The sequence below is a fragment of the Cottoperca gobio genome, chromosome 4 (assembly GCF_900634415.1).
Source record: "Cottoperca gobio chromosome 4, fCotGob3.1, whole genome shotgun sequence".
Lineage (NCBI taxonomy): Eukaryota > Metazoa > Chordata > Actinopteri > Perciformes > Bovichtidae > Cottoperca > Cottoperca gobio.
This window is the reverse complement of record NC_041358.1, coordinates 18,330,529-18,356,583: the sequence shown is the minus strand read 5'-3', so window position 1 is coordinate 18,356,583 and position 26,055 is coordinate 18,330,529. Positions and strand designations below refer to the sequence as shown.

At 39.8% G+C, this 26,055-nt stretch overlaps 1 protein-coding gene across 1 annotated transcript; it reads left to right on the top strand.

Moving 5' to 3' along the window:
* The first annotated feature begins 1,764 nt into the window (after positions 1-1,764).
* Positions 1,765-25,793, top strand: rubcn (rubicon autophagy regulator). Its single transcript, XM_029429231.1, is given in 23 exon segments — positions 1,765-2,049; positions 3,944-4,097; positions 4,729-4,812; positions 6,177-6,218; positions 6,220-6,337; positions 6,479-6,585; positions 7,116-7,341; positions 9,398-9,808; positions 10,546-10,593; positions 11,758-11,853; positions 12,149-12,264; positions 12,512-12,710; positions 13,266-13,373; positions 14,981-15,055; positions 17,118-17,178; positions 17,337-17,469; positions 17,641-17,786; positions 17,993-18,057; positions 18,375-18,613; positions 19,316-19,377; positions 19,472-19,625; positions 19,834-19,927; positions 22,896-25,793. Coding segments are annotated over 23 exon segments (2,913 nt in total). The 5' UTR covers positions 1,765-2,011; the 3' UTR covers positions 23,033-25,793.
* The last annotated feature ends 262 nt before the right edge of the window (positions 25,794-26,055 follow it).

Below are 26,055 nucleotides of genomic sequence, written 5' to 3'. Positions count from 1 at the left end.
ATTTTGTAAAGAATATTAACATTACAGACATAGGCTAACAATATACTGAACATTTTCCTTTTATTTGAAGATGATCAATATTTCTTTTAACAAACATTTTGTTTATTAAATCAAAATATTTTTAATATAACTATAAACAAGTGAACGAAGTTGTGTTCATACAATCATGTCAATGAGGATATGTTTTGCAGAATAACAAATACCTAATACCACTATACTGTATATAATTATTATATCATATATTATATAATAGTAGTTGTAACAAATTATCAGTACACAGAAATATCCTTTTTCATAGCTGACATTTTGAACTTGTCATAGTAGGAAAAGCATGACCCTGAAACTGAAGCGGCTAAATGGAATTCAGCCGTCATTATTTTTTATTTTTTACATTTGTGTTTTTCCTATTGTGAAATGTCAAAATGTCTTCAGTGAAAGAGCTCCGACCTCTCATTCTATTACAAGTTCACAAAGTCCACAAACTAATAATAAAGAGTAATAAAGTAAAAAGGCAAAGGTTGGCCCCAACCACCAGCACTTTACTGCTAACTAAGAAAACAGGATCAACCAGACTCTGCGTCACAGTGACACAAACTTCCTACTCATCTACTTATCATGTGTGTTCATGCTGCAGCGGGTTACAGCTCTGAGTCACAGCAGCTAACACACTTGTGGTGAACTTGTGTGTTTCCACATAACTGTGAGCAAATACAAGTGAAAGCTGAAATTTCTTCTCCTAGTTCCTTGATTATCAACTTGTTCTGACATGTCCGGACTCCTGATCAAATATGTGTCAGGAGTCAGTCATATATGGATGTTCAGCAGAATGTAATAAATGTAAGTACAGTTGTGAGGTACTTGTTCTTGAGTACTTACATTTGTTTTATATGTTCAGAGATAACATGTCCTTTCAGCAAAACGTTCACTAGTGAAAATTGGACAATTCTCTTGTCTCTGCGTCACATAACAGTACTTAAGTATATCAAGAGCCTTTTTATGCCACACAGCACAGGAGAAGGAAGCTGTGATTTATGCTTTGCTGGAACTGCTCACTGCTGTGTGTGTGTGTGTGTGTGTGTGTGTGTGTGTGTGTGTGTGTGTGTGTGTGTGTGTGTGTTAAACAAGGACAATTATGTATCACTGTCATCTGCAACTACACCCAGCAATTATTGGGGATGAGATTTACTGTTACACAGTGTAGCACTCTGCACTCTCTTAACTCACCACTGCCATCTAGTGATACAACTGATTAACAGACTGGTGCCATCATGTGGGTATTATATGAAAGTGGTTGCTGAAGTGGAAGAAACAGCCAGTGTCCTCAGGTTAAATACATTATAGTTACTAGAAATGAACATTGAAAGAACATAAATCTAATCTGATCAAAAGGTTTAAATTTCACACTGTCGATAGAAAATGACACAAAAAGGAGAAGTCAATGGCTGTGGCTGAAAAGAAGAGACACTGTCTTCCTAAATGTTCCTTGTGCTGAAAAAGGAAGGAAAAAAGACATGCGAGTTCAAACAGGGGGCAGCAGTCATGAGTGCAATATGTTTTACGAACAGCAGGTGGCAGTGATGACCAAGTTTAAATCTGCTGAGCAGTCACGTGTCTCTAAATGAATAGTCTTTCTCTTACCACACACTTCAGAATTTTACATATTGCAACTCCTGCAAAAGCAGTGGTAACTCGCCAACACATTACCAAAACAAACTGAGGAAAATTATCTATATTTTTAAATTCCAGAGTAAAAGCATGAGTATCGTTTAAAAAGTGGGCAGCGCAGAGGACAACATCACCGCCCACTTGCTGATGATAGCAGGTCATGCGGCCTCCACTGTTTTGGTTAACAGCTAGGACAGGCGGGGCAGAGATGGCGGAAGACTGGAAGTCCGGGTAACTACTTCAAGTTACCCCTGCTACTGAGGTAGAACTCCCTCGTACGGAAAAGATATTGGAGTTATCGGGGAAGCTGGCAGCTTTGTACGGCTCTCTATTCCGCCCAGAGGACATGGAGATATCGGCGGAGGGAGAGGCGGAAGAGCGCAGGTGAGTGACAGCCTGGGCTGGTCAACCGTTTAGCTGTGCTAAGAGTGACCATGGTTAAATAAATAACACACCTATGAACTGTATCACTGAGAACCAACTCGCTGGATTAGCATATCTATTTTTTGGAGTGTTAACTCACTTCAACTGAAGCATTGTAGCAATGTTTGATAGCCAACTGTTAACGTTAACGTGTTAGTTAGCTAGGGCACAGGAGGATTAACGCTACTGACTATGGAGTGCTAGCGTCAAGGCTAACCTGACATGACAACTTGGAGCAAACAACACTAGATAGCTGCGAGGCTTGTGGACTTGTCTAATACCAAAGAACAACTGACTGATTAAATACTGAATGTTTGGTTACATTTAAGTATTCGTTTGCACATGTGTTTGCTAACTTCTAGGGCATTTAATGGCGCTAACTGTTAGCTATCTCCTAGCGAGGTTGTGCTAACAGCTAACCCTAGCTGTCAAATGAAGTTGACATCTGCGAGATGTCGCTGGTTATATTGTGCAAGACATTATTATTATTATTATTATTATTATTATTATTATTATTGGGAATTAAAAAATCGATCATTCTGTTTAAAATGTTGGCCATTGTAGGGATCTAAATGCTTGTTTTTTTGTTTTACACTTAGAGGACATTCAAAATAGTATATTATGACATTACGTTCTTTGACAACACGATTACTGTAATAGTTTGTTTTAAGAGGAAATGCTGCACAAGTTCACTCCCTTTCTGCAGAGTGTGGTGCAGAAAGAGACGCTACAATGACCCGTCAGTATGAACAATGCACGTACAGTATACATTCTGTTATTATAGGTAAACGAATGATTGTGAGCAGCGCTATAACTTCCCTCTTCGTTTATATACACACACACACACACACACACACACACACACACACACATACACATATACATACACACACACACCACTATTGTTGCAAAAATGCAACAGTATGAGGAGAATGTTCTCAAACATTCAGCCCTCTTTCCATGTTGCATGATTTGATTAGTTAGCTTGTTCGCTGAACTCGTGATGCTGCTGCTCAGCACTGCTGCTTTTTGTGAAGGAGGAGGAAAAAGTGTCATAAATGTGCTATTCATAGAGTTCATGCCTTAACCTTTTAAAGTCTCTGCATCCACTACTCTGGCTACACAACTGCATTGCTAAAGTAGAGTATATGACCTGTACTCAAAGAATACACCCTCAGCATGTTGGTGGCTTCTGACAACAGGTGTGTTAGTCCCATTGCTGCAGTTATGTGACTTGTTCTCAATAGCGTTCAGTTTGTGTGCTGACTTAAGGGGAAAAAGAGGAAGTCTTAAATAGTCAGCGCTTTAATACTCTTCAGGAATGTGACCTGATATACTTTTGTTTTGCATCTGACACTTTTGGAGCAACAGTTTTCCATAGCTGTATCCTAAAGACAAAGTTTGACTCACTGAAGATGCACATCTTTATCAAAGGACTTCTAACTTTTAGTTATGGGAATCAATGCCAAGTAGCTCCATATTAACCATTATTTGTGAGTTTTAGGAAGGAAAATAACTTAAACTCTTCTGATACACACTAGAGCTCTGAAACTTTTTGTTTAAAGGTAGTAGGTGTTTGTATATGTATCTGTCTTGTTAGGTTACTATGTGGTGATGCTGCTAACACATTTCTTGATAGTCAGCACTCTCGGTTAGTCACTGAGTTTGATTAAGCTATGTTATAAAACTGCTGAAGTCTTGATTTTTAATATCGGGGAAACTTTTTTTTCTTCACATGAGTAATGATTTAAACCACAGCACTGCTAACACCAGCACTTCTTCACCTCCTTCCTCATTCCTAAACCTCCTCCTTCACCCTGTGTCACCCCTTCCTGCTGCCCTCTTTTCCTCACAGGAGGGAACAATGGAAGCTACTGTCCAGCCTGAAGACCACGGTGGAGGGTCTTGTGTCCACTAACAACCCCAACGTGTGGTCGCGTTATGGCGGCCTGCAACGGCTCCACAAGGACATGAACAATATCCTGAGCCATGGACTGAAGAATGAGCAGGTCAGGACTCAGGAGATCTGACTGATGCCACACTCACTTTTGTATTTATGTCTTGTGAGCAGATTACTGATCTCTTTCTACTGTACAGTGTGACCAGCTCGGACAGATGTGCAAGTCAAAGTTAGCATTTGTTAAACTCTCCCTGAAAATCTCCAATGTAGTCTTGTGTTTGAACATAGAGGAGTAAATTATTCTAGGTGTGTCCCATAACTCCACAATACCACACCATCAATCAATAAACTGCAGTATGGGTTGGCTCCATATTACCCATGTTACACCTGTGATATCACATCTTTCTTTGGCAGGAAGCTGACTACAGCTGCAGATGCTAATTAAAACTTAAGTTACATACAGCTAATGTAACTCTTCTCTTCATCAGAGAGTAAGATTCCTACTTACCAATCCACAGGTTGTCAGGAAGCGCTGCAAAATGTCTTTTTATCACATGCTTTACCCATGTAGAGGGTAATTTGTCTTACATTTTGAGAAGTATTTTTATTTCTTTAGTTGACTTCCTGAAATACAGGGGAACATGGTTCAGTATGGAACGCACTCCCTCTGCATAATGGATTATTGTCTTTATTGAAGCTGTTGTTCTCTGTAACTGTGTCATGCTGGTTTTGTGTTGCAGGTGTACTACAAGCAGAGAGACTACTGGCCGTTTGTGTGGTGTGTTCGCTACATCAGCCCCCACCTCGCCTCGCACGTTGAACAGGTATGGTCACTGCCAGCATCATGTAAATGTATGTAAATATTTTTAAGTGTCGTCTTACTTTGCAGTACAGTTTTCATCAGGTTAGTGTTTTACTGATAAAACATTCATCTTGAGGAGGCGAGTGAGAGTATGGGGTAAATGTAATCACAACTATATAATCACTATTGTAGTATCACTCATGAACAAAAAGGGAATATAAATCATTGATGACCCTTAAGAGTATTACTACAGGCTTCTATCCTGGCTTTTATCAGCTTGTTTTGCACAATAGTTTTATTTATCTCCTAATCATGAGTCACCATGCTGCTTGGCTCTTCTGTTGATGCATGGACTTTAGTGTTTACTATATACTTTCTTTTTTTCTGAATTGTTTATTTTATTAAATGATTGATTTGTTCATGACTTTGCTGCCTTTTTGACCAGCTCACTATTGTAAAAGCGATTTTATGTCAATTGTTTTTTAAATTGGTTTGTTTTAAAAGATTAAAACCGCGTTGAACATTTTTCAGGTTCCACATTTACTGTAACAGTGGGCTGATATGTTTCAGTTCTGTAATTCATATTCATACACAACTAATTATATTTCCTATGCATATTTATTCACTGCTGTCACTTTTTAGGAGAGAATAAACTGCTGATTTACTCGCTGCATAGGAGCCAAGATGCAAAGTTAGCAATGTGTATTTATTATCCATGTGGGGATTCATTTGGGCATTGGCACATTTGTCTGTTTGCACCCTCATTTAGCTGACAAATTGTGTTCGACGTAGCTTGTCGGACATTTTAAAAAGACAAAAACAATGATTTTTAAAGTTTCATGCCAAGTAAGTACCTGACACAGTCCACACTGTCAGACGCCTTCAGCAGAGTCACTACACTTCCTGGATTACCCGTTGTGCTAACTTTGTGTGTCGTGTAGTGCAGGGCAGTGCGCGCTCTGCCATGATTAAATCATCATGTCCCGATTGATTGTTGATGTCATGTGTGCCATCTCTCTGTTTTGTGCTGATATACGTTTTACTCACTCTGTTTAAACTGTCAAACCTATCATCTGCATCACACCATGTCAGACCTGTCTCCTCACCGCTCCCCCATCGCTTTTTTAGATGAATAGACGAAGCATCATACAAACTGAGCTGCACACAAACAGCAGTATGTTTGGAGTAAATAGAAGTAGATCCCATGCTACTGGTTGTCCTGCTGTTTAAGTCACAAACCGTGTGGATAACACTGTCTGATAACAAATCAGGATTAAAAAAACAAACTTATATTTATATATCTCTACATCTACCTCTCCTCTCACAATATGCGCCTGTGTCACATGTCTGTGTTTCTCTTTGCTCCTTCCCTCTGTCCGTCCACAGTTCAGTCACCTGGAGCCGGTGCTGAGCAGCGGGATGAGGCGTAGCTGGTGAGAGCTACAAGGCTGAGCGCTGGCTCCTTCACAGCTTACAGGTTCACATGCTGTCGGCTCAGCTCAGACCTTTGGTCCGGCATCTGGGACATACAAGTAAATATTATAATGGTGAGTTACATTAAAGAGTCACATTAATGCTCCAATTTAGTTTTGAAGAGATTGGTGTGAAGTGTAAACTTAAGTAAGAAGCAGCTAGTTGTTCCCCATCCACTTACTTACTGTTTCCCTCTCCTTCTATCTGTCTTTCAGATAATGCCTATTTGCTGAGCGAGCCCCATGTGACCGCCATGTTCCAGTGTCTGGAAGCTGTGGAGCAGAATAACCCCAAACTGCTGGCCCAAGTAGACACCTTCGGGGTGAGTCTTGTAAAAATAACTTCAATAAAGTCTGTCTACTTTGCTGCATTTATATCTCATCCATTATCATTGTGTTGTTAATAGTTTGTTCATCACCTGTTAATGATTTGTTTGCTTCATGGCATGATGTGATATAGATCTCTATTGTTGTTTGCACAAATATGCATTTATTACTTTATTACAAGTCTTCCTGTTTTTGACATTGTGTTTTCATGCATTATGTTTTCTCACTGTAATTATGCTAGAACGGTTCATAATCTGTAGAAATCCACTCAGTTTGGGTCAAGAGATATGCGTTTTAAAAAGAAAATGGTAATCTGCTGTTCAACAGGAAAGAAAGGAAGACAATGTGGTGCTTCACACCCTCATTATCTGTATCAGTGTCATTTTATACCAGCGTTTGTAGCTTCCTGTTTAGAGGGCCAGTCAAAACTGAAAGTAATATTTAAAAGGAAGGAAGCTTTAAGGAGAACATTTGTGACAAGGTGTTTTAATTTTTTTTTATTTCATCTCTCCGTTTCCCCCTCCAGCTGTCCCCTATGACGGGCCCACCATGTCTGGGCCTATTGAAGAGCCAGAGCCTGTGTGTGTTGCCTGGGTCTGCTGGGGCTTGGAGGAACGCTGACTTGGCTCACAGAGGAGAATCTCTAAATCGCAGACTCACCACCTCCAACTGCTCCCTCCGAGAAGCAGTCGCCACCAGCCACAACTCTGGGAACGCTACGGAAGCCGGATCCCAAAGCCGCAACTGTACAAGTGAGGAAAGGGTGATGGGTGTAGTTTTTAAAGGGGTTGGTGTATTTGTTCATATTATCTTGATTCAGCTGAATGCTTAAAGATGCACAAAGCTCAACTAAAATATAACGCTCTAGGTTGGTAGACAGCTAGCACTTAGTAGCATTACTTTGACACTAACGATCAGGTCGCGTTTCAGTATCATGACTTTATCCAGCTTTTGTCAAACACAATAAGGTTAGGGGTTGGGAAGTAGTAGTTCTTGCTATGTTGATGTACTTTGTGTATTAGTGGAGCACACTTTGGGTCATGGGGGTTCAAATCAAAACTCTGTTTCTTGGATTTTGACACATCTGGTTTTGTACCTAATTTTAGAACCGTCTCTTTTCACAAAATGATAAAAAAATTCTGTAACATGTAATTGGTACATACAAGGATACAGAGGGTGGGGTCGGGGGATGGCACTATGAATGCACTACAGTTTGTGTCACTGATTCTTGAGAATTTGGATAAAATGGGTTTTAAATTTGGGGAAAAAAAAGATTTATTAAGAAATCTCAACGTATGTGTTTATAGAACAAGTTTTCAGCAATCGAGCAATATTTCTGGGCAACATCCTGATTTGTAATTCTTTCATAAATGATGTGTTTTTCCTGTCTTGGCGTAGTATCATGCAACTTTCATCATTAGCATTAAATATACAAAATAATAATTGTGGACATAAAGAAATCACATTTTTGATTTCAAATAGACATTTACTTTAATAAATCAACTGCATTGGAGGAACATATTGTAGTCGTATTCATTTAAAACAAAGAAAGTTCCATCTGACTGTGGCGACTGAGACCTGACGGTGGTGACACAGACCTGACAGTGGTGACAGTGGCCTAATTACAACAAACTATTTGTTATGTACATGTTATCCTTCTGTAAATATTAACAATGGCCAACGGCAAGATAAAAACTACAGTACAACTGCAATGTTTTAAGCATTAAGACAGAAAACCTGACAAAAACACACTTTTTGACATCATGCATGAGTTGTGTACAGCAGCCATCTTGTTTTCTCTCTGTTGCTAGCTGCCTCTAGCCTTTACTTAAAATGCATACATTTATGTCATAATATAAAATAATTATTTCTATACAAAAGAGACAGTTTTGACACATCATGGTTGTGACAGTAGCAACATCAATAAATATGTAAAAGTTCTTGAACAAACATCAAACTTACAGGAGCCTGAACGCTCTTGTAGCATTTAGCAGATGTGGAGGTGGACAGCGAGTCCTCAGGAGTACAGCTCATCATGTGGTCGCCTGATTTTATTGCTTTTTTATAAATATTTGACGGTGTTGACACATTTTGAGCAACCATAAATAAAGTGAATATATTTGAAAATTCATTGCTTTTAGTTTTAAAGAATTATTGGACTCTACTCTTTCATTTGGTATATATATATTATATATTTTAAATGAGTTTTTTTTTTTTTTTATCGAATTGAAATGACAATGTCTTGTCTGGGGACAACTGATTTTCTGGGTATTGGGCGATCATATAATCAAATAATTTCTAAAATTAAAGACACACCTATGAATTTTTTACATTTGTGCAAAAGACCCTCAGATGATCAACCCTGATTATTTTAAATGAGAAAATATTATTGCTTTTCAACGGAATTAGCACTTTCCTTAGTGGGACATGTTCTCGCCGAAGTCTTAAGAATCAGTGATGTGAATAGACTTATCTGAATGACTTACCCATACAGAGGCCTCGTTGTTTGAGTTTTTTAGGCTCCATCAACACATTCTTTAATAACCGACCTTGTACACAATGTCTTGAACGGGCTGTGCTCACTTAAAATAGATAAAAACCGTTTCAGTGGTTTTCCAAAAAGGATTTTAACATTATTGTTACTTTGTTTTTAATCCCTAAAAAAAATCTGTAAAATAACCCTCGTCAATCCCACGTCGGCAAAGTTTGAGCAAATGAAGGAAGAAACGGAAAAGTAGGCCTGTGACCTTTTTGTCTCAATCCATCTCACCATATCTACCTGTTATGTTGCACACCCTTTCTCTCCAGCCAGCAGCCTGGGGGCTCCCTGGGTGTGCGTGTCCAGGCCGGGGGAGAGTGAGCGGGGGGTGACACCCCCTCCTGGCCCTGTCTCTGTCCCGGGCATTTCCCTCACAGAGTCCCCCTCGCCCACCTCCCTTCAGCCTGAGGCCGGGGATTCTGGTGATGGCGACTATGACGATGGTCCGGAGTACCTGGCTATTGGTAACCTGGGGCAACGCAGCCGCTGTGACTCCCGAAGCTCCACCCCCAGCAGTGACCAGGGCGTCACCCAAGACCCGTCCATGCAAAGGAATCCTCTAGCTCCACCCCCACCCAGATGCTCATCTTTCTCAGAGGGCCAGAAGGGGCCGGGCCGGGGGTCCCGAGGACACACCCGCTCGTTTTCTGACACGGGGGTCAATCAGAAACACAGGAACGGTAAGTGAACTAAATTAGCGTAACTGGGCTACACTCTATCTATTTGTGTTGGTTATGTTGTATTGAAATAAGAAAGGTTGAATTTAAGAAAAACAACAAGTGGTTGACAACCAGGTGTATTTATTTAATAAAATCATTAAAGAGTTTGTGTTTCTTATGTGCTTTGATATTCTCTAAATCTGCCAATGTTTTTACATAAATATCTTCAAATACTTAAAAAGCATTTGTGCATTAAAGCGGCAATCCTTACCTTTCTGCATGTTCAAACTGCAGCAGAGATATGATGGGGCATCTAGGCCCGTTTCACTTTTTTGGTAATGTATTGATAAAACTAAATAGTGGTGAACTTGAGTTTTAAGGATTTAAAAAATATATATTGTTTATTTCTTCCTCAATACATTGCTTTTTGCTGCATGGGCACTGATTAAAAAATATCATGCTTAGTAGTACTTCTAGGAATCAGTTGAAATGTGCTTTGAAGGCGTGTACCTGATTAACAATTCCTTTTTTGCACAATTTTTGCACAAAATGCCGGTGAGATTCAGATGTGTTTATTTGTACCTCTGTAAGATGTGGCGAGCTCACACTCTTGCTCGGAAAGTGTCCAATTCCTGTCTGAAGATTTTAAAGGTTTCCGAATTAACATCTCTATTCTCTGCTCACTGTTTCCCCTTCTTCGCTTGAGGTGACTTTCTCTCCTTCTGCTCTATCTCTCTCTTTTTACTGTTTGTGCGAAGGAGGGGGCCACCGGAAAATCACCATAATAATAGAAGATCCGGTAGCAGGTTGGCAGTGCAGTTCCACTGTGCTCCATCACTATACCCCTCCCACTCCTCTTTTATTTATTTCTCCTCTGCATGCTGATGAACTCCTTCCTTCCCTCTCATTTAAAGTCTTGCCATCAGCTCCTTATATGTGCTTTTGGTCTTTATTTTTTTTAAAAATAAACTGTTTTGGTCTGTAACTCAAATTGATGTGATGAGGCCACGAATGAGCCCTTTCAGTGTTGTTGGTTTTTGTTCATGCACACATTTTTCACGACAATCAGTGTTTTGTGTTGAAAGTATCATGGAAGTTGTATATAAACTTTGTGTAAGCATGTTCATCTCATTACAGTTATGCTAGTGATGTCCTGATGTACTTTTAGAAATGTAAATGTCAAAGAAGCAGCAAAGCCGGTGTTTTCCTGTGTGTGACGTGCAGGATGTAGACATGCTGTAATTAAAGTACAGCTGTCTATTGCACTATAATATAAGCTTTGTTCCTTCTTATTTAAGTAAACATTGGATCATTCTTCTCTATTGGTTTATACATAGAAGTGTATCACTTCTGTGTCACGTTTCTTTTTGAATCTGTACATAGGGCTGCACGATTATCAAAAGGATAATCACGATTATTTTGATCATTATTGACTTCACGATTATTAATTGATTTTTATGCACAAAATATTTTAGTTGCACTTTCTCATTAAAATAAACACTTCCATGTTGAGCTACATTCCAAATGAGGTTCTTCACCTGAATTCAGTGCATTTGAGTTTTGACCGTCTGCTCTCTGTTGTGTGTATTCAAAGGAACGTTTTCTATAAGCGAAGCACGCATTTTAAATATCGATATTAGTCTATCGTGTTCATTTAACAGCGGGAAGCCAAAACGTGATCGCAATTAATATTCGATGAATTGTGGAACCCTATCTGTACATCCCTACTTCAAGTCATTACACTGACAAAGGTCAGAAGTCATGTTTTTGTTTCCGCATGCTATAAAGTGAACCATCTCATGGATTTTATTTATTGTTTGACTGAAAAACAACGATAAAATCAAAACTGCTTTTAACCTGCTTTGTGTATAAACGATGACGCATGTTTCCACCAATTTAAAAGAATTCATTATTTTAGTGACTCTCCATTTAAGTGATAAGAGGCTCTTAACATAAACTATTTGTCTCAGAATCAGCAGGGGACGACCGCTGTATAAAGAACTACAGCCCTTTCTCACCTCAGTGCAAGGATGCCAGCACTCCCAGCTCCCCCTACATGGAGTCTCGTAAGTTTTCTGTGCTACTGTTGCACCTTTTAAAATCAATAATGTAATTGTTAGATGTTTACGGAAGATTTGAGCCAGAGAAACTCCACAGTAAGCTTAAATATGGGAGGAAGTTGTACAGGAAAGCTAACATGAAATGATATAGAAAAAATATTTTTGTGTGTGTGAGTTTTTACCAGGTGTTTTTGAGAGATTTATTTTGAAAGCTTAAACGGATTACATTAAAAATCCAACACAATTAAGTGCAGCAAATACATTTATCGTTGCTGATGTATTTCTGTTGTGGTCTCTTCAGATGGGTCCCAGTACAGCAGTATTCCAGATGGGATGTTCAGGAAGCCGTCTGAGGGTCAGAGCCTCATCAGCTACCTGTCAGAGCAGGACTTTGGCAGCTGTGCTGACCTTGAGAAGGTCAGGGGCTTGGTCTATTTTACCTCATGATTTCTCTGTCCTGTGTTGGTGCTGATGGATAATTTAGTGACTCATTTAGACAAACTCTGAACTGCAGAAATTTGTATGAAAAGTGTAAATAATCAGAGTGCTTTTCAGTTCTGAAATTCCACTGTGATAAATTAAGGTTTAGAAAAAGTGCAACGTTGAACCTATTATGTTGCATGACTGGAAAGTGCAAAAATAAAAAAATGTCTTTGTTTTGTAGGAGAACGCTCATTTCAGCATTTCAGAGTCCCTTATTGCTGCCATCGAACTGATGAAGTACAACCTGCGGCGTCAGCAGGAGATGGTCGAGGAGGAGGGAGACAGCGACTGTGAGATTCAGCAGCTCAAACAGAAGATCCGCCTGCGAAGGCAGCAGATCCGACGCAGCCGCCCGCCGCCCTGCGAGAACTCCCAGCACAGTAAGGCAACATTATTATTTCTATATTGACGAAGACATGATTAGATTATTTCCCATGTTATGGTCTTTAAATGGTAAATATGCTTTCATTTACAAGACATAAGTTGAAAATGATATTTGTTGCATCTCAGTAACTTTCACAAATATACTTGTGTTTTTAATAAGTACTAGATTATAAGCGCTACTTCCTCAGTCAAAGGAATGCTTTAACTATTAATTGACCACAAATGTCTTTCATTGAAGACCTTTCTACCAGCTGGAATCATAATTTACTAGTTTACCAAAAGACTACTTCCCAACTAGGACTTAATGGCGTACTTTGATTTCAGTTTGGCACACCTGTCCTGTTAGTTTTTCCATATTACTATTGATCTGGGACATCCCGGGATCTGTGATGTTCTTGCTAATGTACATGACAACTTGATAGCTCATAATTGCTTGGATGATGAGAACATTTTAACGATTTGAGTCCCATGTTTTTCATCTTGTTCAGTAGATTAGTCTGTAGTTCTGTATCGTTCTTTGTTTAATCCCCCGTCTCCGTCCTCCCCTGCAGTTTTTCACTCCACTGACAGCGGAGGCTCCAGGAGGAGCTCTCAGGATTCCTGCAATGGCCTTTCGGACTCCGGCTCAGCTGAGGAGGTGGAGGAGTGCGAACTACGAGGTAGAGAGAGGGAAAGAGGGAACGCCATTGAGTGTTACAATTGCTAATCTGTGTTCTTTGATCCAGGCATATTACTGCACATTTTGGGTATTTGTCAGTTCAGCTAGCATCTTTGTACTTGATAATGAACAAGCTACAGGTACAGAGTGATATGAAGTGGTTAACAGTTTTACCTTTGACCCAAAATATTCACATCTACAATTGAAAAAGTATTGTGTTTTAAAAAACTTTTTGAAAATTTGTTTCTGTGCCACTCATAATTCATAATCTCATCACCACACTTGCTTCATGTTGCTCACCAAGAATAACAAATCTTACCATGGACCATAAACATGAACGTCTGAGTACAAAAGTCACAGAATGGTAGTCTGTAAAATGTTTTTATTAGTGTTATTATTTCTACAGACTTCACCGTCAGGTCAAACACCTCGGTCATGATGATTTGATACAGGTGTGTTTGGCCTGTTTTGGCTTCTAGTATATTCGGTTATATATATATTATAGTCAGTGTTCACAAAGTCATTTTGAGACATGAACTACTGAATTAATTAGATGTCAATTGCTGTTTGGACAAATGGTAACTGCAAGAGACTAATCACTAACATTTAGAAATACCTAAGGTTGTACCGAATGTCATTTCTTTTTTTACACTTAAAGCTTCAATTGAGGTTTTTGAATGACGCTTTGAATGTCTGTCAAATTATTATAAAAAAACTTTAAATCATTGGAATGAAATCCTCAACTTGAATAACTGGCACTGCACTTCTTTGGGATAATCAGCAACCTTAATGTCCTTTTTAAACTGGTGATTCCTTCAACATCTTTCTACAGTCGTCTGCATGACGCCAAGCAAGTGCAGATGCATAATATTATGTTAACGACTGAAGTCATTTACTATAATGGTGTTCGAGCCAAATTAGATGTTTTGGTAATGTGGTTATATAAATGTAATTTGTGGTGCGTTCAGGTTGATGCTACACGGCTCTGTTAATACAGGTGCGTGCGTCAAGCAGGAGAGCTAACTATTTATGGCTGCAGTGAAAATGTTGTTTTTGAGAAGCTAAATGGCAACATGTATGGATTGAAGCCGAATATTTCGTTAGATAAAAACATGTTGTGAATTTCGGAAGTGGTTACATCTATTTATTTTCTCTGAAATATTTAATTTTGACATTTGGTTCACACGAGTCAGAAAAATCCTATGTAGCCCCCACTGGAGTCTAGTTCTACAAATGGTATAATACTGATAGTTTTAGTGTAGCCTTATCTTTATCTGCAACTGCTATATACCGGCTTTAAAAAGAATGAATACGCATGCAAGAAAAGATGCTCAACATTCGGTTGTTTAATTTAAAATTTGAATGTCAACGCTATGAAATGAAGCTTCAAGGCTTTGAACTATTCGGTACAGCCATAGAAAAATCTGAACATCTATCTCTTTGATACTATTAACATGGGTTGTGGGATATAAGTTGTATAAGTGCATGACTTCCACAGGTACTGTATCAGTGCAGTATACTGTCTGTTTGCCTGTGACGCTGTCGTACAGCTCTGTGGAGTGTTGAAAATGTTTGTGGTTGTGCTGAGTGTTAGTTTGTGTCTCTCAGATGGCTGTGAGGGTCAGTCCCTGCTGGCGGTGTCTCAGAACGGCCTCTCCCTGTCACTCGCCTCCCTCTTCTCAGGTATCTGGACGGGTGTGCGAGGCTCCACAGCTTCAATACAGACTATTTACTGTGAGAGGAAGCTGATAGCTCGACTCCAAACTGAGAATTTCTGCCTTTAATCCCTCCTTTTAAACTGGATGGCACTTAGGATACCCAAACTATGTATTTTTCAACATGCTGACGTTCACGTTGTAATGAGATGGATAATATAGATTCCTTTTCACTTTTTGATTCTGGATATCTGTACTCATGCAGGTTATCGCCCTGAAGAAAGGAAAAGTACAAAATGACAGCCAAAGAACGAACACACTGTTTTTGCAAAGGCATGACTAAATAATCTATTTTCCTTATTTTATTTTGAGTTTACGTAACAACAAAACAATAGCAGTTTCCAGTTGCTGTATTCTTCTGATGACAAAACTTCTGAAAATTAGAAATCAACCTCGAGAGGCCAACTGCTTTCATTTTAAACAATTGTCCTCTGTACCAGGCAGGTCAACAGCTTTTGTTGTTGTTGTACTTCAGGAGCCGTGTTATTCAGATTTAAAAAGATTATATTTCTATGACTCTTCAGAGTTCACTATCGTATAAAATCTTTCTAATCAGGACAAAGAGTACTGCAAGTTCTCAGTTTGGAGTCGAGCCACCGGCCTCACCTCAGCTGAATGGTGCGCTTGGCTGTTTGTGCTTGTTGTTCAGTGCTGCATGGTTTTGGTCGACAAATGTGCCTGTACCTGTTAAACTTTAGGGAGGAGGAAAGCGAATTAACAAAGGGCATTCTGTGGCGACTGTAACTCCAGGCATTATTCACTTATTCATTCATCTGTCCCTCCACCCCATTGTTCATTATTTCAAATGCGACTCCGGTGAGAATGAGGTGTGGTGGTGTAACCTACACATCCTTGCTGTTCCTGTTTTTAGTTTTAAGTAAGCCCCATGTTAATTGTTTTTTTGTGACTGCTTATGGCATACAGCAGATTTTGGCACCGCCAATAGTGATGATTTTATCAAGGGCACACAGGTTTGAACATGACTGCACCTAGTTATCGTTGGACAATGCATCAAAAATAATATCACATTGAGATGCAGTAAAATACTAGATATTGCTTTGGACTGAAACATTTTTTAACATTGAATGCTTCTACCTAATGTACCCTTATACTCCCAAATGAGTTATACTTATGTATCCCTTAACCGAAACCTTTTACCCAATATGCCAATGATTAAATATTCTTTCTATACTCAGTCGCACCTCGCTCCTCTGGACACAAAATCCCTAAAAGTCTATCACCATGCCATTTCTGCTCACATGTGCTTTTTGCCGTGTGCCACTGATGGAAGCCATCCAGTCTAGTGTCACTTTGCAGTAGTCAAACTGTAAGCACAAATGAAACCAGAGTTTGTTGAATCCTGCAGATAACTAACCTGCTTATCTACCTCATGAATGCTCTGTAACAACTTTGACTGACTGTAACCCAGAAGGTCTAACCAGGGTTTTATTTGAACACACAACAATGTTTCTCTTCTGATGGAAAGAAGCTGTTGTAGTCTCACAAGAATTCATGCAGGCGGTCTCGTGTTCTACCAAACCTGTCCTGCTTAATGTCTGTGCTTACATGTTGTTTGTGGTGCGTTACAAGATTCCAGCAATGCTGTACCGTTTGAATCTCTGGCTTCCTTGCATGCTTCCTTCTGAATTACATATCAAACATGCTTGAATTGAATCAGATGTGATGTTTTTAGGGACTTTCACTTCAGTATCTTGAAGTGGACTGTCCCCGATCACATCTCTCTTAAATCATTTCTTCTCAAAACATTGAACGCTGCTTAGCTGTAGCAAATAGTGGTAGCCATGGTGAGAATTGTACATCATCCACCATCCAACTGCTGGTACAGTTTAGCTTTTTTCCCCATCTGACAGCTATTTCCAATTCTACTAATATTACTTTTTTTATTATTATTATAAAAGGTAAATAATCTTTTTGTATCTATGGCTGGTGGATAAACATGTGTATAACTGGTACTCTGCTCCCAAGTTGTCAAATTTCTTTTATTTGACAGTTTCCTTACTGTCTTCCAGATGCAGATATAAAGCGCAGTGTGAGCTCCAGCAGCAAGTCTTTTCTCAGCTCAGAGTCCATGTAAGTAACACAGCCACTTCCTGTTTACCTTCTTCCTCTAATTTACATTATTGTGTTTTATTAAAATACTGTTGAATGTTACTTAAATTATTTTTCTGAAGAAAAAAAAAGAGTGACATTTAAAATAATAGATTCTGTCCTGCTTTGTGTGTTTTCAGCTCTCCAGCCTTCCTCCAGTCTAACTCTGCTGAGTCAGTGGCCATGGGTTTACTCAGGCAATTTGAGGGCATGCAGCTTCCTGCAGCCTCGGAGCTCGACTGGCTGGTCCCAGAACACGACGCTCCACAGAAGGTACAACATTTTGCTTGTGTGCCGTTTTGAGCGGAACAGCAGTTCTGCACACGTGGCACTCAACATGCAATGATTTAATATGATAATAACTTGACTTACAGTGTGTAGCACAATTCCAAATATGGTCAGTGGGATTCACGAAACTTAACTTTGAACTCCCTCAACTCCTAGCTGCTGCCCATCCCCGACTCTCTGCCGATCTCACCTGATGATGGCGAACACGCAGACATCTACAAGCTGAGGATTCGGGTACGGGGCAACCTGGAGTGGGCGCCGCCACGACCGCAGATCATATTCAACATTCATCCCGCCCCCAAGTGAGTCACACCCGGTTTCACCTGCCCTCACTGACTTTCTCACTTTTTTTTTATTTAATTGGTCATTCGTGTCTCATTTAATCGGCCATTCACGTGTCGTCATTTTCATGAAACACCCAGCTGGCCATTTCTATATTTGTATCTTAGGCCACTCGGTCTTTATCCTACAACATTTCTGTTACTCACGTGTTTTCCTTCCCTGTCAGGAGGAAGATAGTTGTGGCTAAACAGAACTACCGCTGCGCTGGCTGTGGAACCCGCATCGATCCAGGTATTACCACCAAACTCCAGTAATACTCGTTCTTGAAAATGTTGCAAGGCAGTTTTAACATAGATTTGGAAATTTCCATTAAACAAATGGTATCAAAACATAACATCTCTATTCACACTTTCAGTTCTTGTTTTAAGTGCATCTATAAGACTTTTTTTCAACTTGATCAGCTGTCCAAAAACTTGGTGTTTTCCTATTGCAATTCCCTTTTTAATATAAAAATGCTATGCAGAGATGCTTTTACTTTTTGTTCTCCGTATCATACCACATTCTTACTTCCACCATACGTGTTTCCCTGCTTTCTGTCCACACTTCAGATTATATCAAGCGACTGCGTTATTGTGAATATCTCGGCCGTTACTTCTGCCAGTGCTGCCATGAGAACGCCCAGGCGGTTGTTCCTGGCCGAGTGCTGAGGAAGTGGGACTTCAGCAAGTACTATGTCAGCAACTTTGCCCGGGACCTGCTGAGCAAGATCGCCGGAGACCCTCTGTTCAACCCCAATGACATCAACAGTGGCCTGTACAAGAAGATCAAAGCTCTGGAGGCCGTCAGGGTGAGTACAGAATATATAGATATAAATAAATAATACTTAACTGCTTAAAATACATCAGAATGAATGGAGCCATTTATATCCTTGACAACAAACAGTAATGTGATAATGAAAAAGACACACCCTTATGTACTTGGCAGGATTGTGCTAAAGAGTAAGAATATGCATTAAAACCTTTTCATGGAGAAATTAAAACATTTTTTTTTTTTTAAAGGAGTGTCAAGGCAGCATGTACCTACTGGAAAATACAAAGACAAGAAATGTGATACTTGTGCACCTCAGTCAGCTGGCAGGGACACATTATACACTTTAACAGCACAGATCCTGCTATTGGAAACTGAACCTTCTGTTCCTTTCGCCTTGTATTTCAAATCAAATAAACTGTACGCTTTAGTTTATAACTTTATTCTACAGGGACGGTGCAGAGTATTTATAACATTTCTGAAAGTTAGCCAGAAAGGCTCAGTTTGGTCTGTAGTCCCTGGGCAGGCAATAGTTAAAAGCACAGACATTAGGAATAAAAGCATAGAAAATACAATACAAATATCCAGATACAAAAGGGCATGCACCACATAGAGACAAGATACACCGCTCTAATAACACACACGCACACAATCAACAAATAGCATAACAACACAACGTGTGTTTCTGTCCGTGGATATTAAAGTAACAAGATGATGTTTTCTCCTCTTTAAATGTTTTTAGGTTTTGAGAGTGCAGCTGTTTCACATGAAAAATCTCTTCAAGACCTGTCGCTTTGCTAAAGAGTAAGATGTTTGTTTGTTTTAGTTTCACAATGACTTCAAAAATATCCTCCTCGCAAAGACAGACATAAACTGTGTGTGTGTGTGTGTCCCTCAGGGTGCTGGACCAGTTCGACAGCCTGCCAGGTCACCTCACCGAAGACCTTCACCTCTTCTCCCTCAATGACCTCTCTGCCGTACGCAACGGGGATCTGGCTCCTCGAATGAAAGAGCTGCTTAAACTTGGCACCATGCACGCAGCTGGCTGTGTGGTAAGATACCCATGTGCCTTCTCTTGTAAAAATGTTTTAACAAGAGTTTATCCAGTTGATTTCTTGCAGTGATATAACCCACAAGTGAAATATGAAAGGGGCCATCATTCAGTATGAGGACCGGTCGAAATGTCGGCAAATGGAGATTCCCAGCCTAATCAAATGTCTGTTTTTGTTTTCTGTCACTTTTTCCTTCGATCGTCCTTAGCTGTGCCAGGCGAAGGGCTTTGTGTGCGAGTTCTGCGGCAACGACAAAGACATCATCTTCCCCTTCCAGCTGAACAAGTGCCAGCGCTGCGAAGGTGAGCCCTCTCTGCTCATGGCAGGCCTGGGTGGCTTAATAGCCCCCTCCCCCCGCCCCTCCATTTCACTAACCTGGAGAGACTGGAAGATTTCCAAACCCCGCAGGCTGGCAAGGGCCCTCTCCAAAGACAGGAGAGAGGGGGAGGGAGGGGAGCAAGGTTTAGAGCGAGTCGTGGATCAGGGGGTGAAGAGTGGGGTGCAAATGGAAGAAAGTGATGACACAGCAGGGGAGAGACGGGGAAGAGGGGGAATATTTCAAGCTTTCACTCCTGGAATACTGCTGAAAGCTTTCTCCAGGAGTAAAGGCAACGAGGAAGAGCAGGAGATGACAGGAGGGACAGAGTCAGACAGGGAGGAAGAAATAAAGTGGGATGAAGGAGGAGATGAGGGAGGAAAAGGTAAAGACGTCGAGGAAAATGGCAAGAGAGGAAAGGGTAAGGGAAGAGGAGATGGCCATGCAAGAAAGGAAAAAGTCAACTTCTTAAAGGTTCTTCGCTTAGACAGACTAAAGAACATCTCAAAAGGAGACAGAATGGACGGTGACAGCGAAACAACATGCAGCAGCACGGAAAGTCTAGATGAAGTAGAACAAGAGAGGAAAGGGCGATGGAAGGTATCGGGGTTAGTGAGTCTAACGAAGGGTTTCTCAAAAAGAGAGATAGAGGATGAAGGGAAAACGGAAGTGAAAGAAGAAGAAGAAGAAGAGTCTGAAAAAAGATTTTTGGAGAACGAAACAGGAAGTGTGGAGAAAAGAAAAGCCAGTTGGGCGGCCGTGGAGAAAGATGAATTTTCAGACAAAGGCCAAACGGAGGCAGCTGAAAGAGAAAAGTCTGGTGCAGAAAACCCAGAGAAATTTACACTGGGGAAATTGTTAAAACCTCATCAGCTGTCTTCTGTTTTCTCCAGAGGGAGGAGCAAAGGAGAGGATAGAGATTGTGAGAGTGATGGAAAAAGAGAGATGAACACTGAGGTAGGGCAACAAGAGCCAGCCGTTATAACCCGGACTAACTGGAGAGGTCGTAAAACTCGCAAAGCCAGGAGAGAAACCAGAGGCGGGAAGGTTAGGGAAGGGACTGAAAAAGAGAGCAAGACAGAAGGTGGAGAGAGTGCAGAGACAAATGACGTAGATGATAGTAACTGAGAGAGGTGCAGGACAAGAGTAAGAGCAACATAAAGCTTAAGAGATGCAGTATTTCAAACTGCTAAGTAATAGCTTCTCCTAGAATAATCAGATGTTATCAAAGTCTCATTAGAATCACCAAATGAAAGTCTGCTGCAATTGCTGAAAGATTAATATTTGATGCATCTGCTGGATAAAACGGTGGCTTGTATTTATCTAGATATTAATGACTGATAACAGATAGCTAAGGGCTTCAGGATTAGTTAAGTTAATTAGTCAAGGAGTTTATAGTCTGTAGATTCCAAATGCTTTGCTGTAGGGCTGCACTACTTCAACTACATTGACAGCTTTGACCTTTTTTTTTTTTGTTCACTGATAAACATGTGTCAGCTTGTTCTTCCTTACAAGAACCAACGTATACAAACGTTGTGCACTGCACTACATGTTGACTCGGGGCAGTGACTTACTCCTGGCTGTAGCTCAATATTTAGTAGACAGATATGAGAGTGGTATTGTTCTTCTCATGTTACTCTCTGCAAAGAAGTGAACCTGCATATTTCCCAAATGGCTTTTCAAAATTGTCAGACTGTTCTTTTAAGTATTTCACTGTTACAAATATGAAACTCTGACAATCGGATGAATTGTTTCCATCTTACCTCTATATTGCCGCCTCACTGTAATCTTGACGTTTCACCACCTTTCAACCATCTTGTGGTTTTTGAAACATTAGCTGCTGTTCTCATTTGGCACCAAGTCCTTTGCACTACAGTGGTGTTGGTATTTCTTGGCTTTGATTGTGAAGTGTGCACAGCTGGTGGAGGGTAGATATTTGGTGGTGGCTTTGATTCCAGAGGTGTTGGTGTGACTGTGTAAACCTGGATGACTGATACTAAAGCTGTCCTCAGTGGTTTAGTTTCCTGGCTTTGGGTTCTGTACTGCTTTTGCCTTGGCCACAGGGATGGCCCATGACACTAAAGTGGTGTATCATTTGTAAACGTTTACATTTTAGTTTGCTTTGGTCATGAATTTCAGTTTGGTCTGTTACACATGTTCCCCCTGAGCCATTGGAGGAGTCTTGTTTTCATCCCAAACAAACACTACTTCAGTTGATTTCACTGATAAGTTCATCTCTCTCGGTGAAATCTGCAGAATTAGTGTTTCATTTAAACGTAGACTCTTCCACCAGATCAGAGGAAACATCGCCTGGTTTTTAAGCTTTTAATTTTGTATTTTATTTAGATTTTTATAGAAGGAAGATCTGAAGGTGATGAATGTGTAATTTATTATCTTAGTTGCTATTATTTGAGCTTTATCTTCATGTGACAAAAATAAACGCCCTTTTTTGAAGTTGAGTTGCCTGTCATTTTATCTTACCTTTCATTATAACATCTATTTACTCATTGCAGTCATAACTATCTGTTAAATCATTAACGAGTTCTGAAGCACTCTGGTGGCCTCTTTGGGAAGACTGGGATGTGTCTGAACAGGTTTAGGGTGTGCATGTGTGTGTGTGTGTGTGTCTCCCAAGATATCAGCCATCTCACACACCTGCTTCCTCCCGCCTTCTGCCTTCTGCCTTTCTATTCTGCGTCTTTTATAGTCTCCTCCTCACCCTGCCCCTGTCGGGTCTGATTGTGATTGGCTGTTCGGTTGTTACGTCATATCTCATTGGCAGTAAACTGGTTGAACTGGTTATCGTTTGCGGACACTGCAGCATTGTTTACTTTATAAGATGGGAGCTCCTCTATGAATACCTTTTTTGTCTTTCTTTTGTAAAGATGACACATTTGTGTTTTGAAGTGTTACATCGCTGACTGCTGTGTTTGTTTATATTCTCCCCTTTGCAGAGTGCCATGCGTGTTACCATCGCAGCTGCTTCCGGACAGGTAAAGACTGCCCTCGATGTCAGCGGCTGGCAGAACGGAGAGAGAGGATGGCACGTAAAAACATGGAGGAACAAGAAGATGAGGGAGGTGGGCCCTAGTGCTGGTAACAGAAGAATCTCTCAGACAAAAGAAGAGCACAATGCGACCATGATTGTAGTGACTGACCGCCTCTCAGACCTGGGTGACTGCAAAAAAAAAAATGTTGATCTCGAAACCCTTCCAGATGTGCAGGTTTTAATGCATCAGGGCATCAGCTGTGTTCGTATGGCTAATGTTGATTTTCATGATGCATTCAGTGTAAGCGAAGCCCCTTTCACATATGCACCTTACTCTGTGAATAACGGTTGTTTTTTGTGTCAGTGAAATCTTTGAATAGGAGACCTGAGTCGATTTTTCATTTTTTTTTTCATGAAAATTTAGTGTCTTTTTTACAGAGAAATCGCAAAAGGAAACATAGCTTTAAAAAATATTACAAGCTTTTTTTCTTTAACTTGAGATTGCTTTATCCTTGACATTTAATTCCTAAAATTATTTAATCACAATTCCTTGCACATAATAAGTAAAAATATAGCACCTTATTTGATACTTTGGTGGCCCCCTAGTGGCAGTATCAAAAAAGGCAGACACTGAATTGTTCTCAGAGTGTAAATGACGAAACCCTCGACCTTACAGGAATATTTGAAGCTGGCCATTTTGTAGTTACATGTGTGAAAAGGGCCTGAGATTCACTAAACTTCTTGGCACTTTGTTCCTCCCTGTGGTAAAACTAATATATTTGGTTGGATTTAAGTAGATCAGAAAACTATTGTAACCAGGTTTGATATTTTTCCTTCCTGCAATTGAAGCTTCTGGCAACGTGCTTCAACTCTGGTAATGTTTTTGGCTACTGGCTTAGCTGAAGTTGTTTTTTCTGACCTAATGTTGCAGGATGTGTTTAAAAAAAAAAAAAATCAAATAATAAGTAAAAAATTGAGATCTCATTTTATGTTTTGACTTTTTCAGTGCAGATACTGTATTTGAGCAATCCTGCCCTTTAATGTTGAGGTTTTTATTCTGATTTACAAATATTGAAGATATTTAACTAATCCTTACTGTCCTGTTTTAAACTTTTAGCCATGCTTATGTGCCTCTGGGACCAATGAACTTAGACTGGTAGAGCTAGTAGAGTTACATTGGAAAGATGAGTTTATAGAAGGACTGGACTTCAGAGTTTGCAAATATTTTAAATGAAACTGCAAATGCTCAATTTTTGTGCTGCTTTGTGTGAGTGTGTTTGCGTGAGTGGTTACTAGAACAAGCTGTGTGAAATAAGAGTGCTTGTGTGTGTGTGTGTGTGTGTGTGTGTGTGTGTGTGTTTGTTTGTTTGTCTGTGCACACATGTCTACCTGCTGTACATGCAGCCAAGCAAAAACGGTTTGCACCAGCCTAATCAGCACTTGTTTTCTAATGCCGTAGGTTTTTGGACTAATAGAAAGTCGAGTTAATTGCACTGATCCTGTCTGTTGTTGTTGTGGGATGGGAGTGTGGGGGTGTGTGTTGGGACGTCACTTGGGATTTTTCTGATGTTTGATATAAGAACATGAACCTTCACCGTGAAATGTTGCCTATTTCTTTAATGAAGCTCCTGTCACCTGGGTTGCATTACATTGTGAAGCGTTTCAGTCCAAAATAATAGAGCCAAGATCTTATAGATTATTGTGATACTCCTAACATGCTGCAAAATCATTATCAAAATGCATTCATTACCTCTTGGACTGAGATTCTTCACATTTAAGTGGGTTTTGTCAGGTTGTATTAAACAATCTTGTTTTAGTTCAGTGGTTCCAAACCTTATTGGCCATTAATATAATGTTTTTGGAAAACATGTAGCCAACAGCTGGTTAGTTTAGCTTAGCATTAAGACTAGTTACAGAGGGAAACGGTTGGTCTGGTTCTGTAAAGTAAAAATCTGCATGCTAACAACACTAAAGCTCATTTATTGACAGCCGTTGAACCAAATGGTCATTTCCACTCTGTTTTATTAGAAAGACTTTTAGAGGCCCCCAAAGGGTAATTATATCCAGTATTTCAGAGGAAGAAAACCAAAATTGTGAGAAAGTTGGAAGAAAATGAGATAATTTTGCTTTTACATGTTTTTCTTTCATTCTTTCTTGCACTTTTAATAATCTGGTGAACCCCTCAGATTTATCCTGGGACCCCTTAACTTTGAAACCACTGGACTAGTATAAATATTAGTGACTGATTTGCACTAGAAAATAAATCTTCTCATATCAAGTGTCAACATAGTGGCTCTCTATTGGGTTAGATTAAACATTTTTATATGAAGTTCATGCCATAGTTAGGAAGAAAGTTGTGAGATAACAAATAGGCCACTCATTTAATCAAACCCTTTACTTTACTGGATTTGAGTTCCAAGTAAAATAGTTAAAGGATTTGTCTCCAGAGTACATACCATCCTACACAGGCTTTCATGTGTACAATCCCTCACGAGGTAAACACACTCTCATGAGACACTACTTAAAGCAATACATGTGATATTCATGTCCCTAAGCCCTCACAGACGAGTATTAAAGAGAGACTGCACCCATGTCTTCAGTTTGAACCAGGCTGCTTTCAAGAGAAACATTGAACTCTTCAGCTCACGGCTCCTGAACAAAGTTACTGCTCGACTCCACGGAAAACCCTCCTCAACTCAGCAGATGGTTTTGTCCTTGGTCTGCCTTTACCATGGAGGTTTAAAGTGCACTACAGATTAAAGTGTCTATTATTAAAATGTTAATTATTGTTATTATGATTATTTGTGTTCATTCATCTTTTGTTCTGCAAGTCTGTTGACAATAAAAGACTGACCAGACTGTTGATGCGCGTTATTGTTGTTGAGTCGACAAGACAGAGCTAATTTACGCTAAACTAAAGTAAATAGTAGTAACTAAAGTAGGGCTACAAATAATTATATTTAATTTAAAACAATGTATTCAGAACCCAATTTGACTTTTTACCAACAGTCCAAAAGACATTGTGTTTATTTTAATGTAAAAAAAGAAAAGGAACAAGAAGCTAACTCCTGGCACCAGGGGATCTTTGGGAAATACATTTAATGGCAACTTTTTGTTTTGAGAGC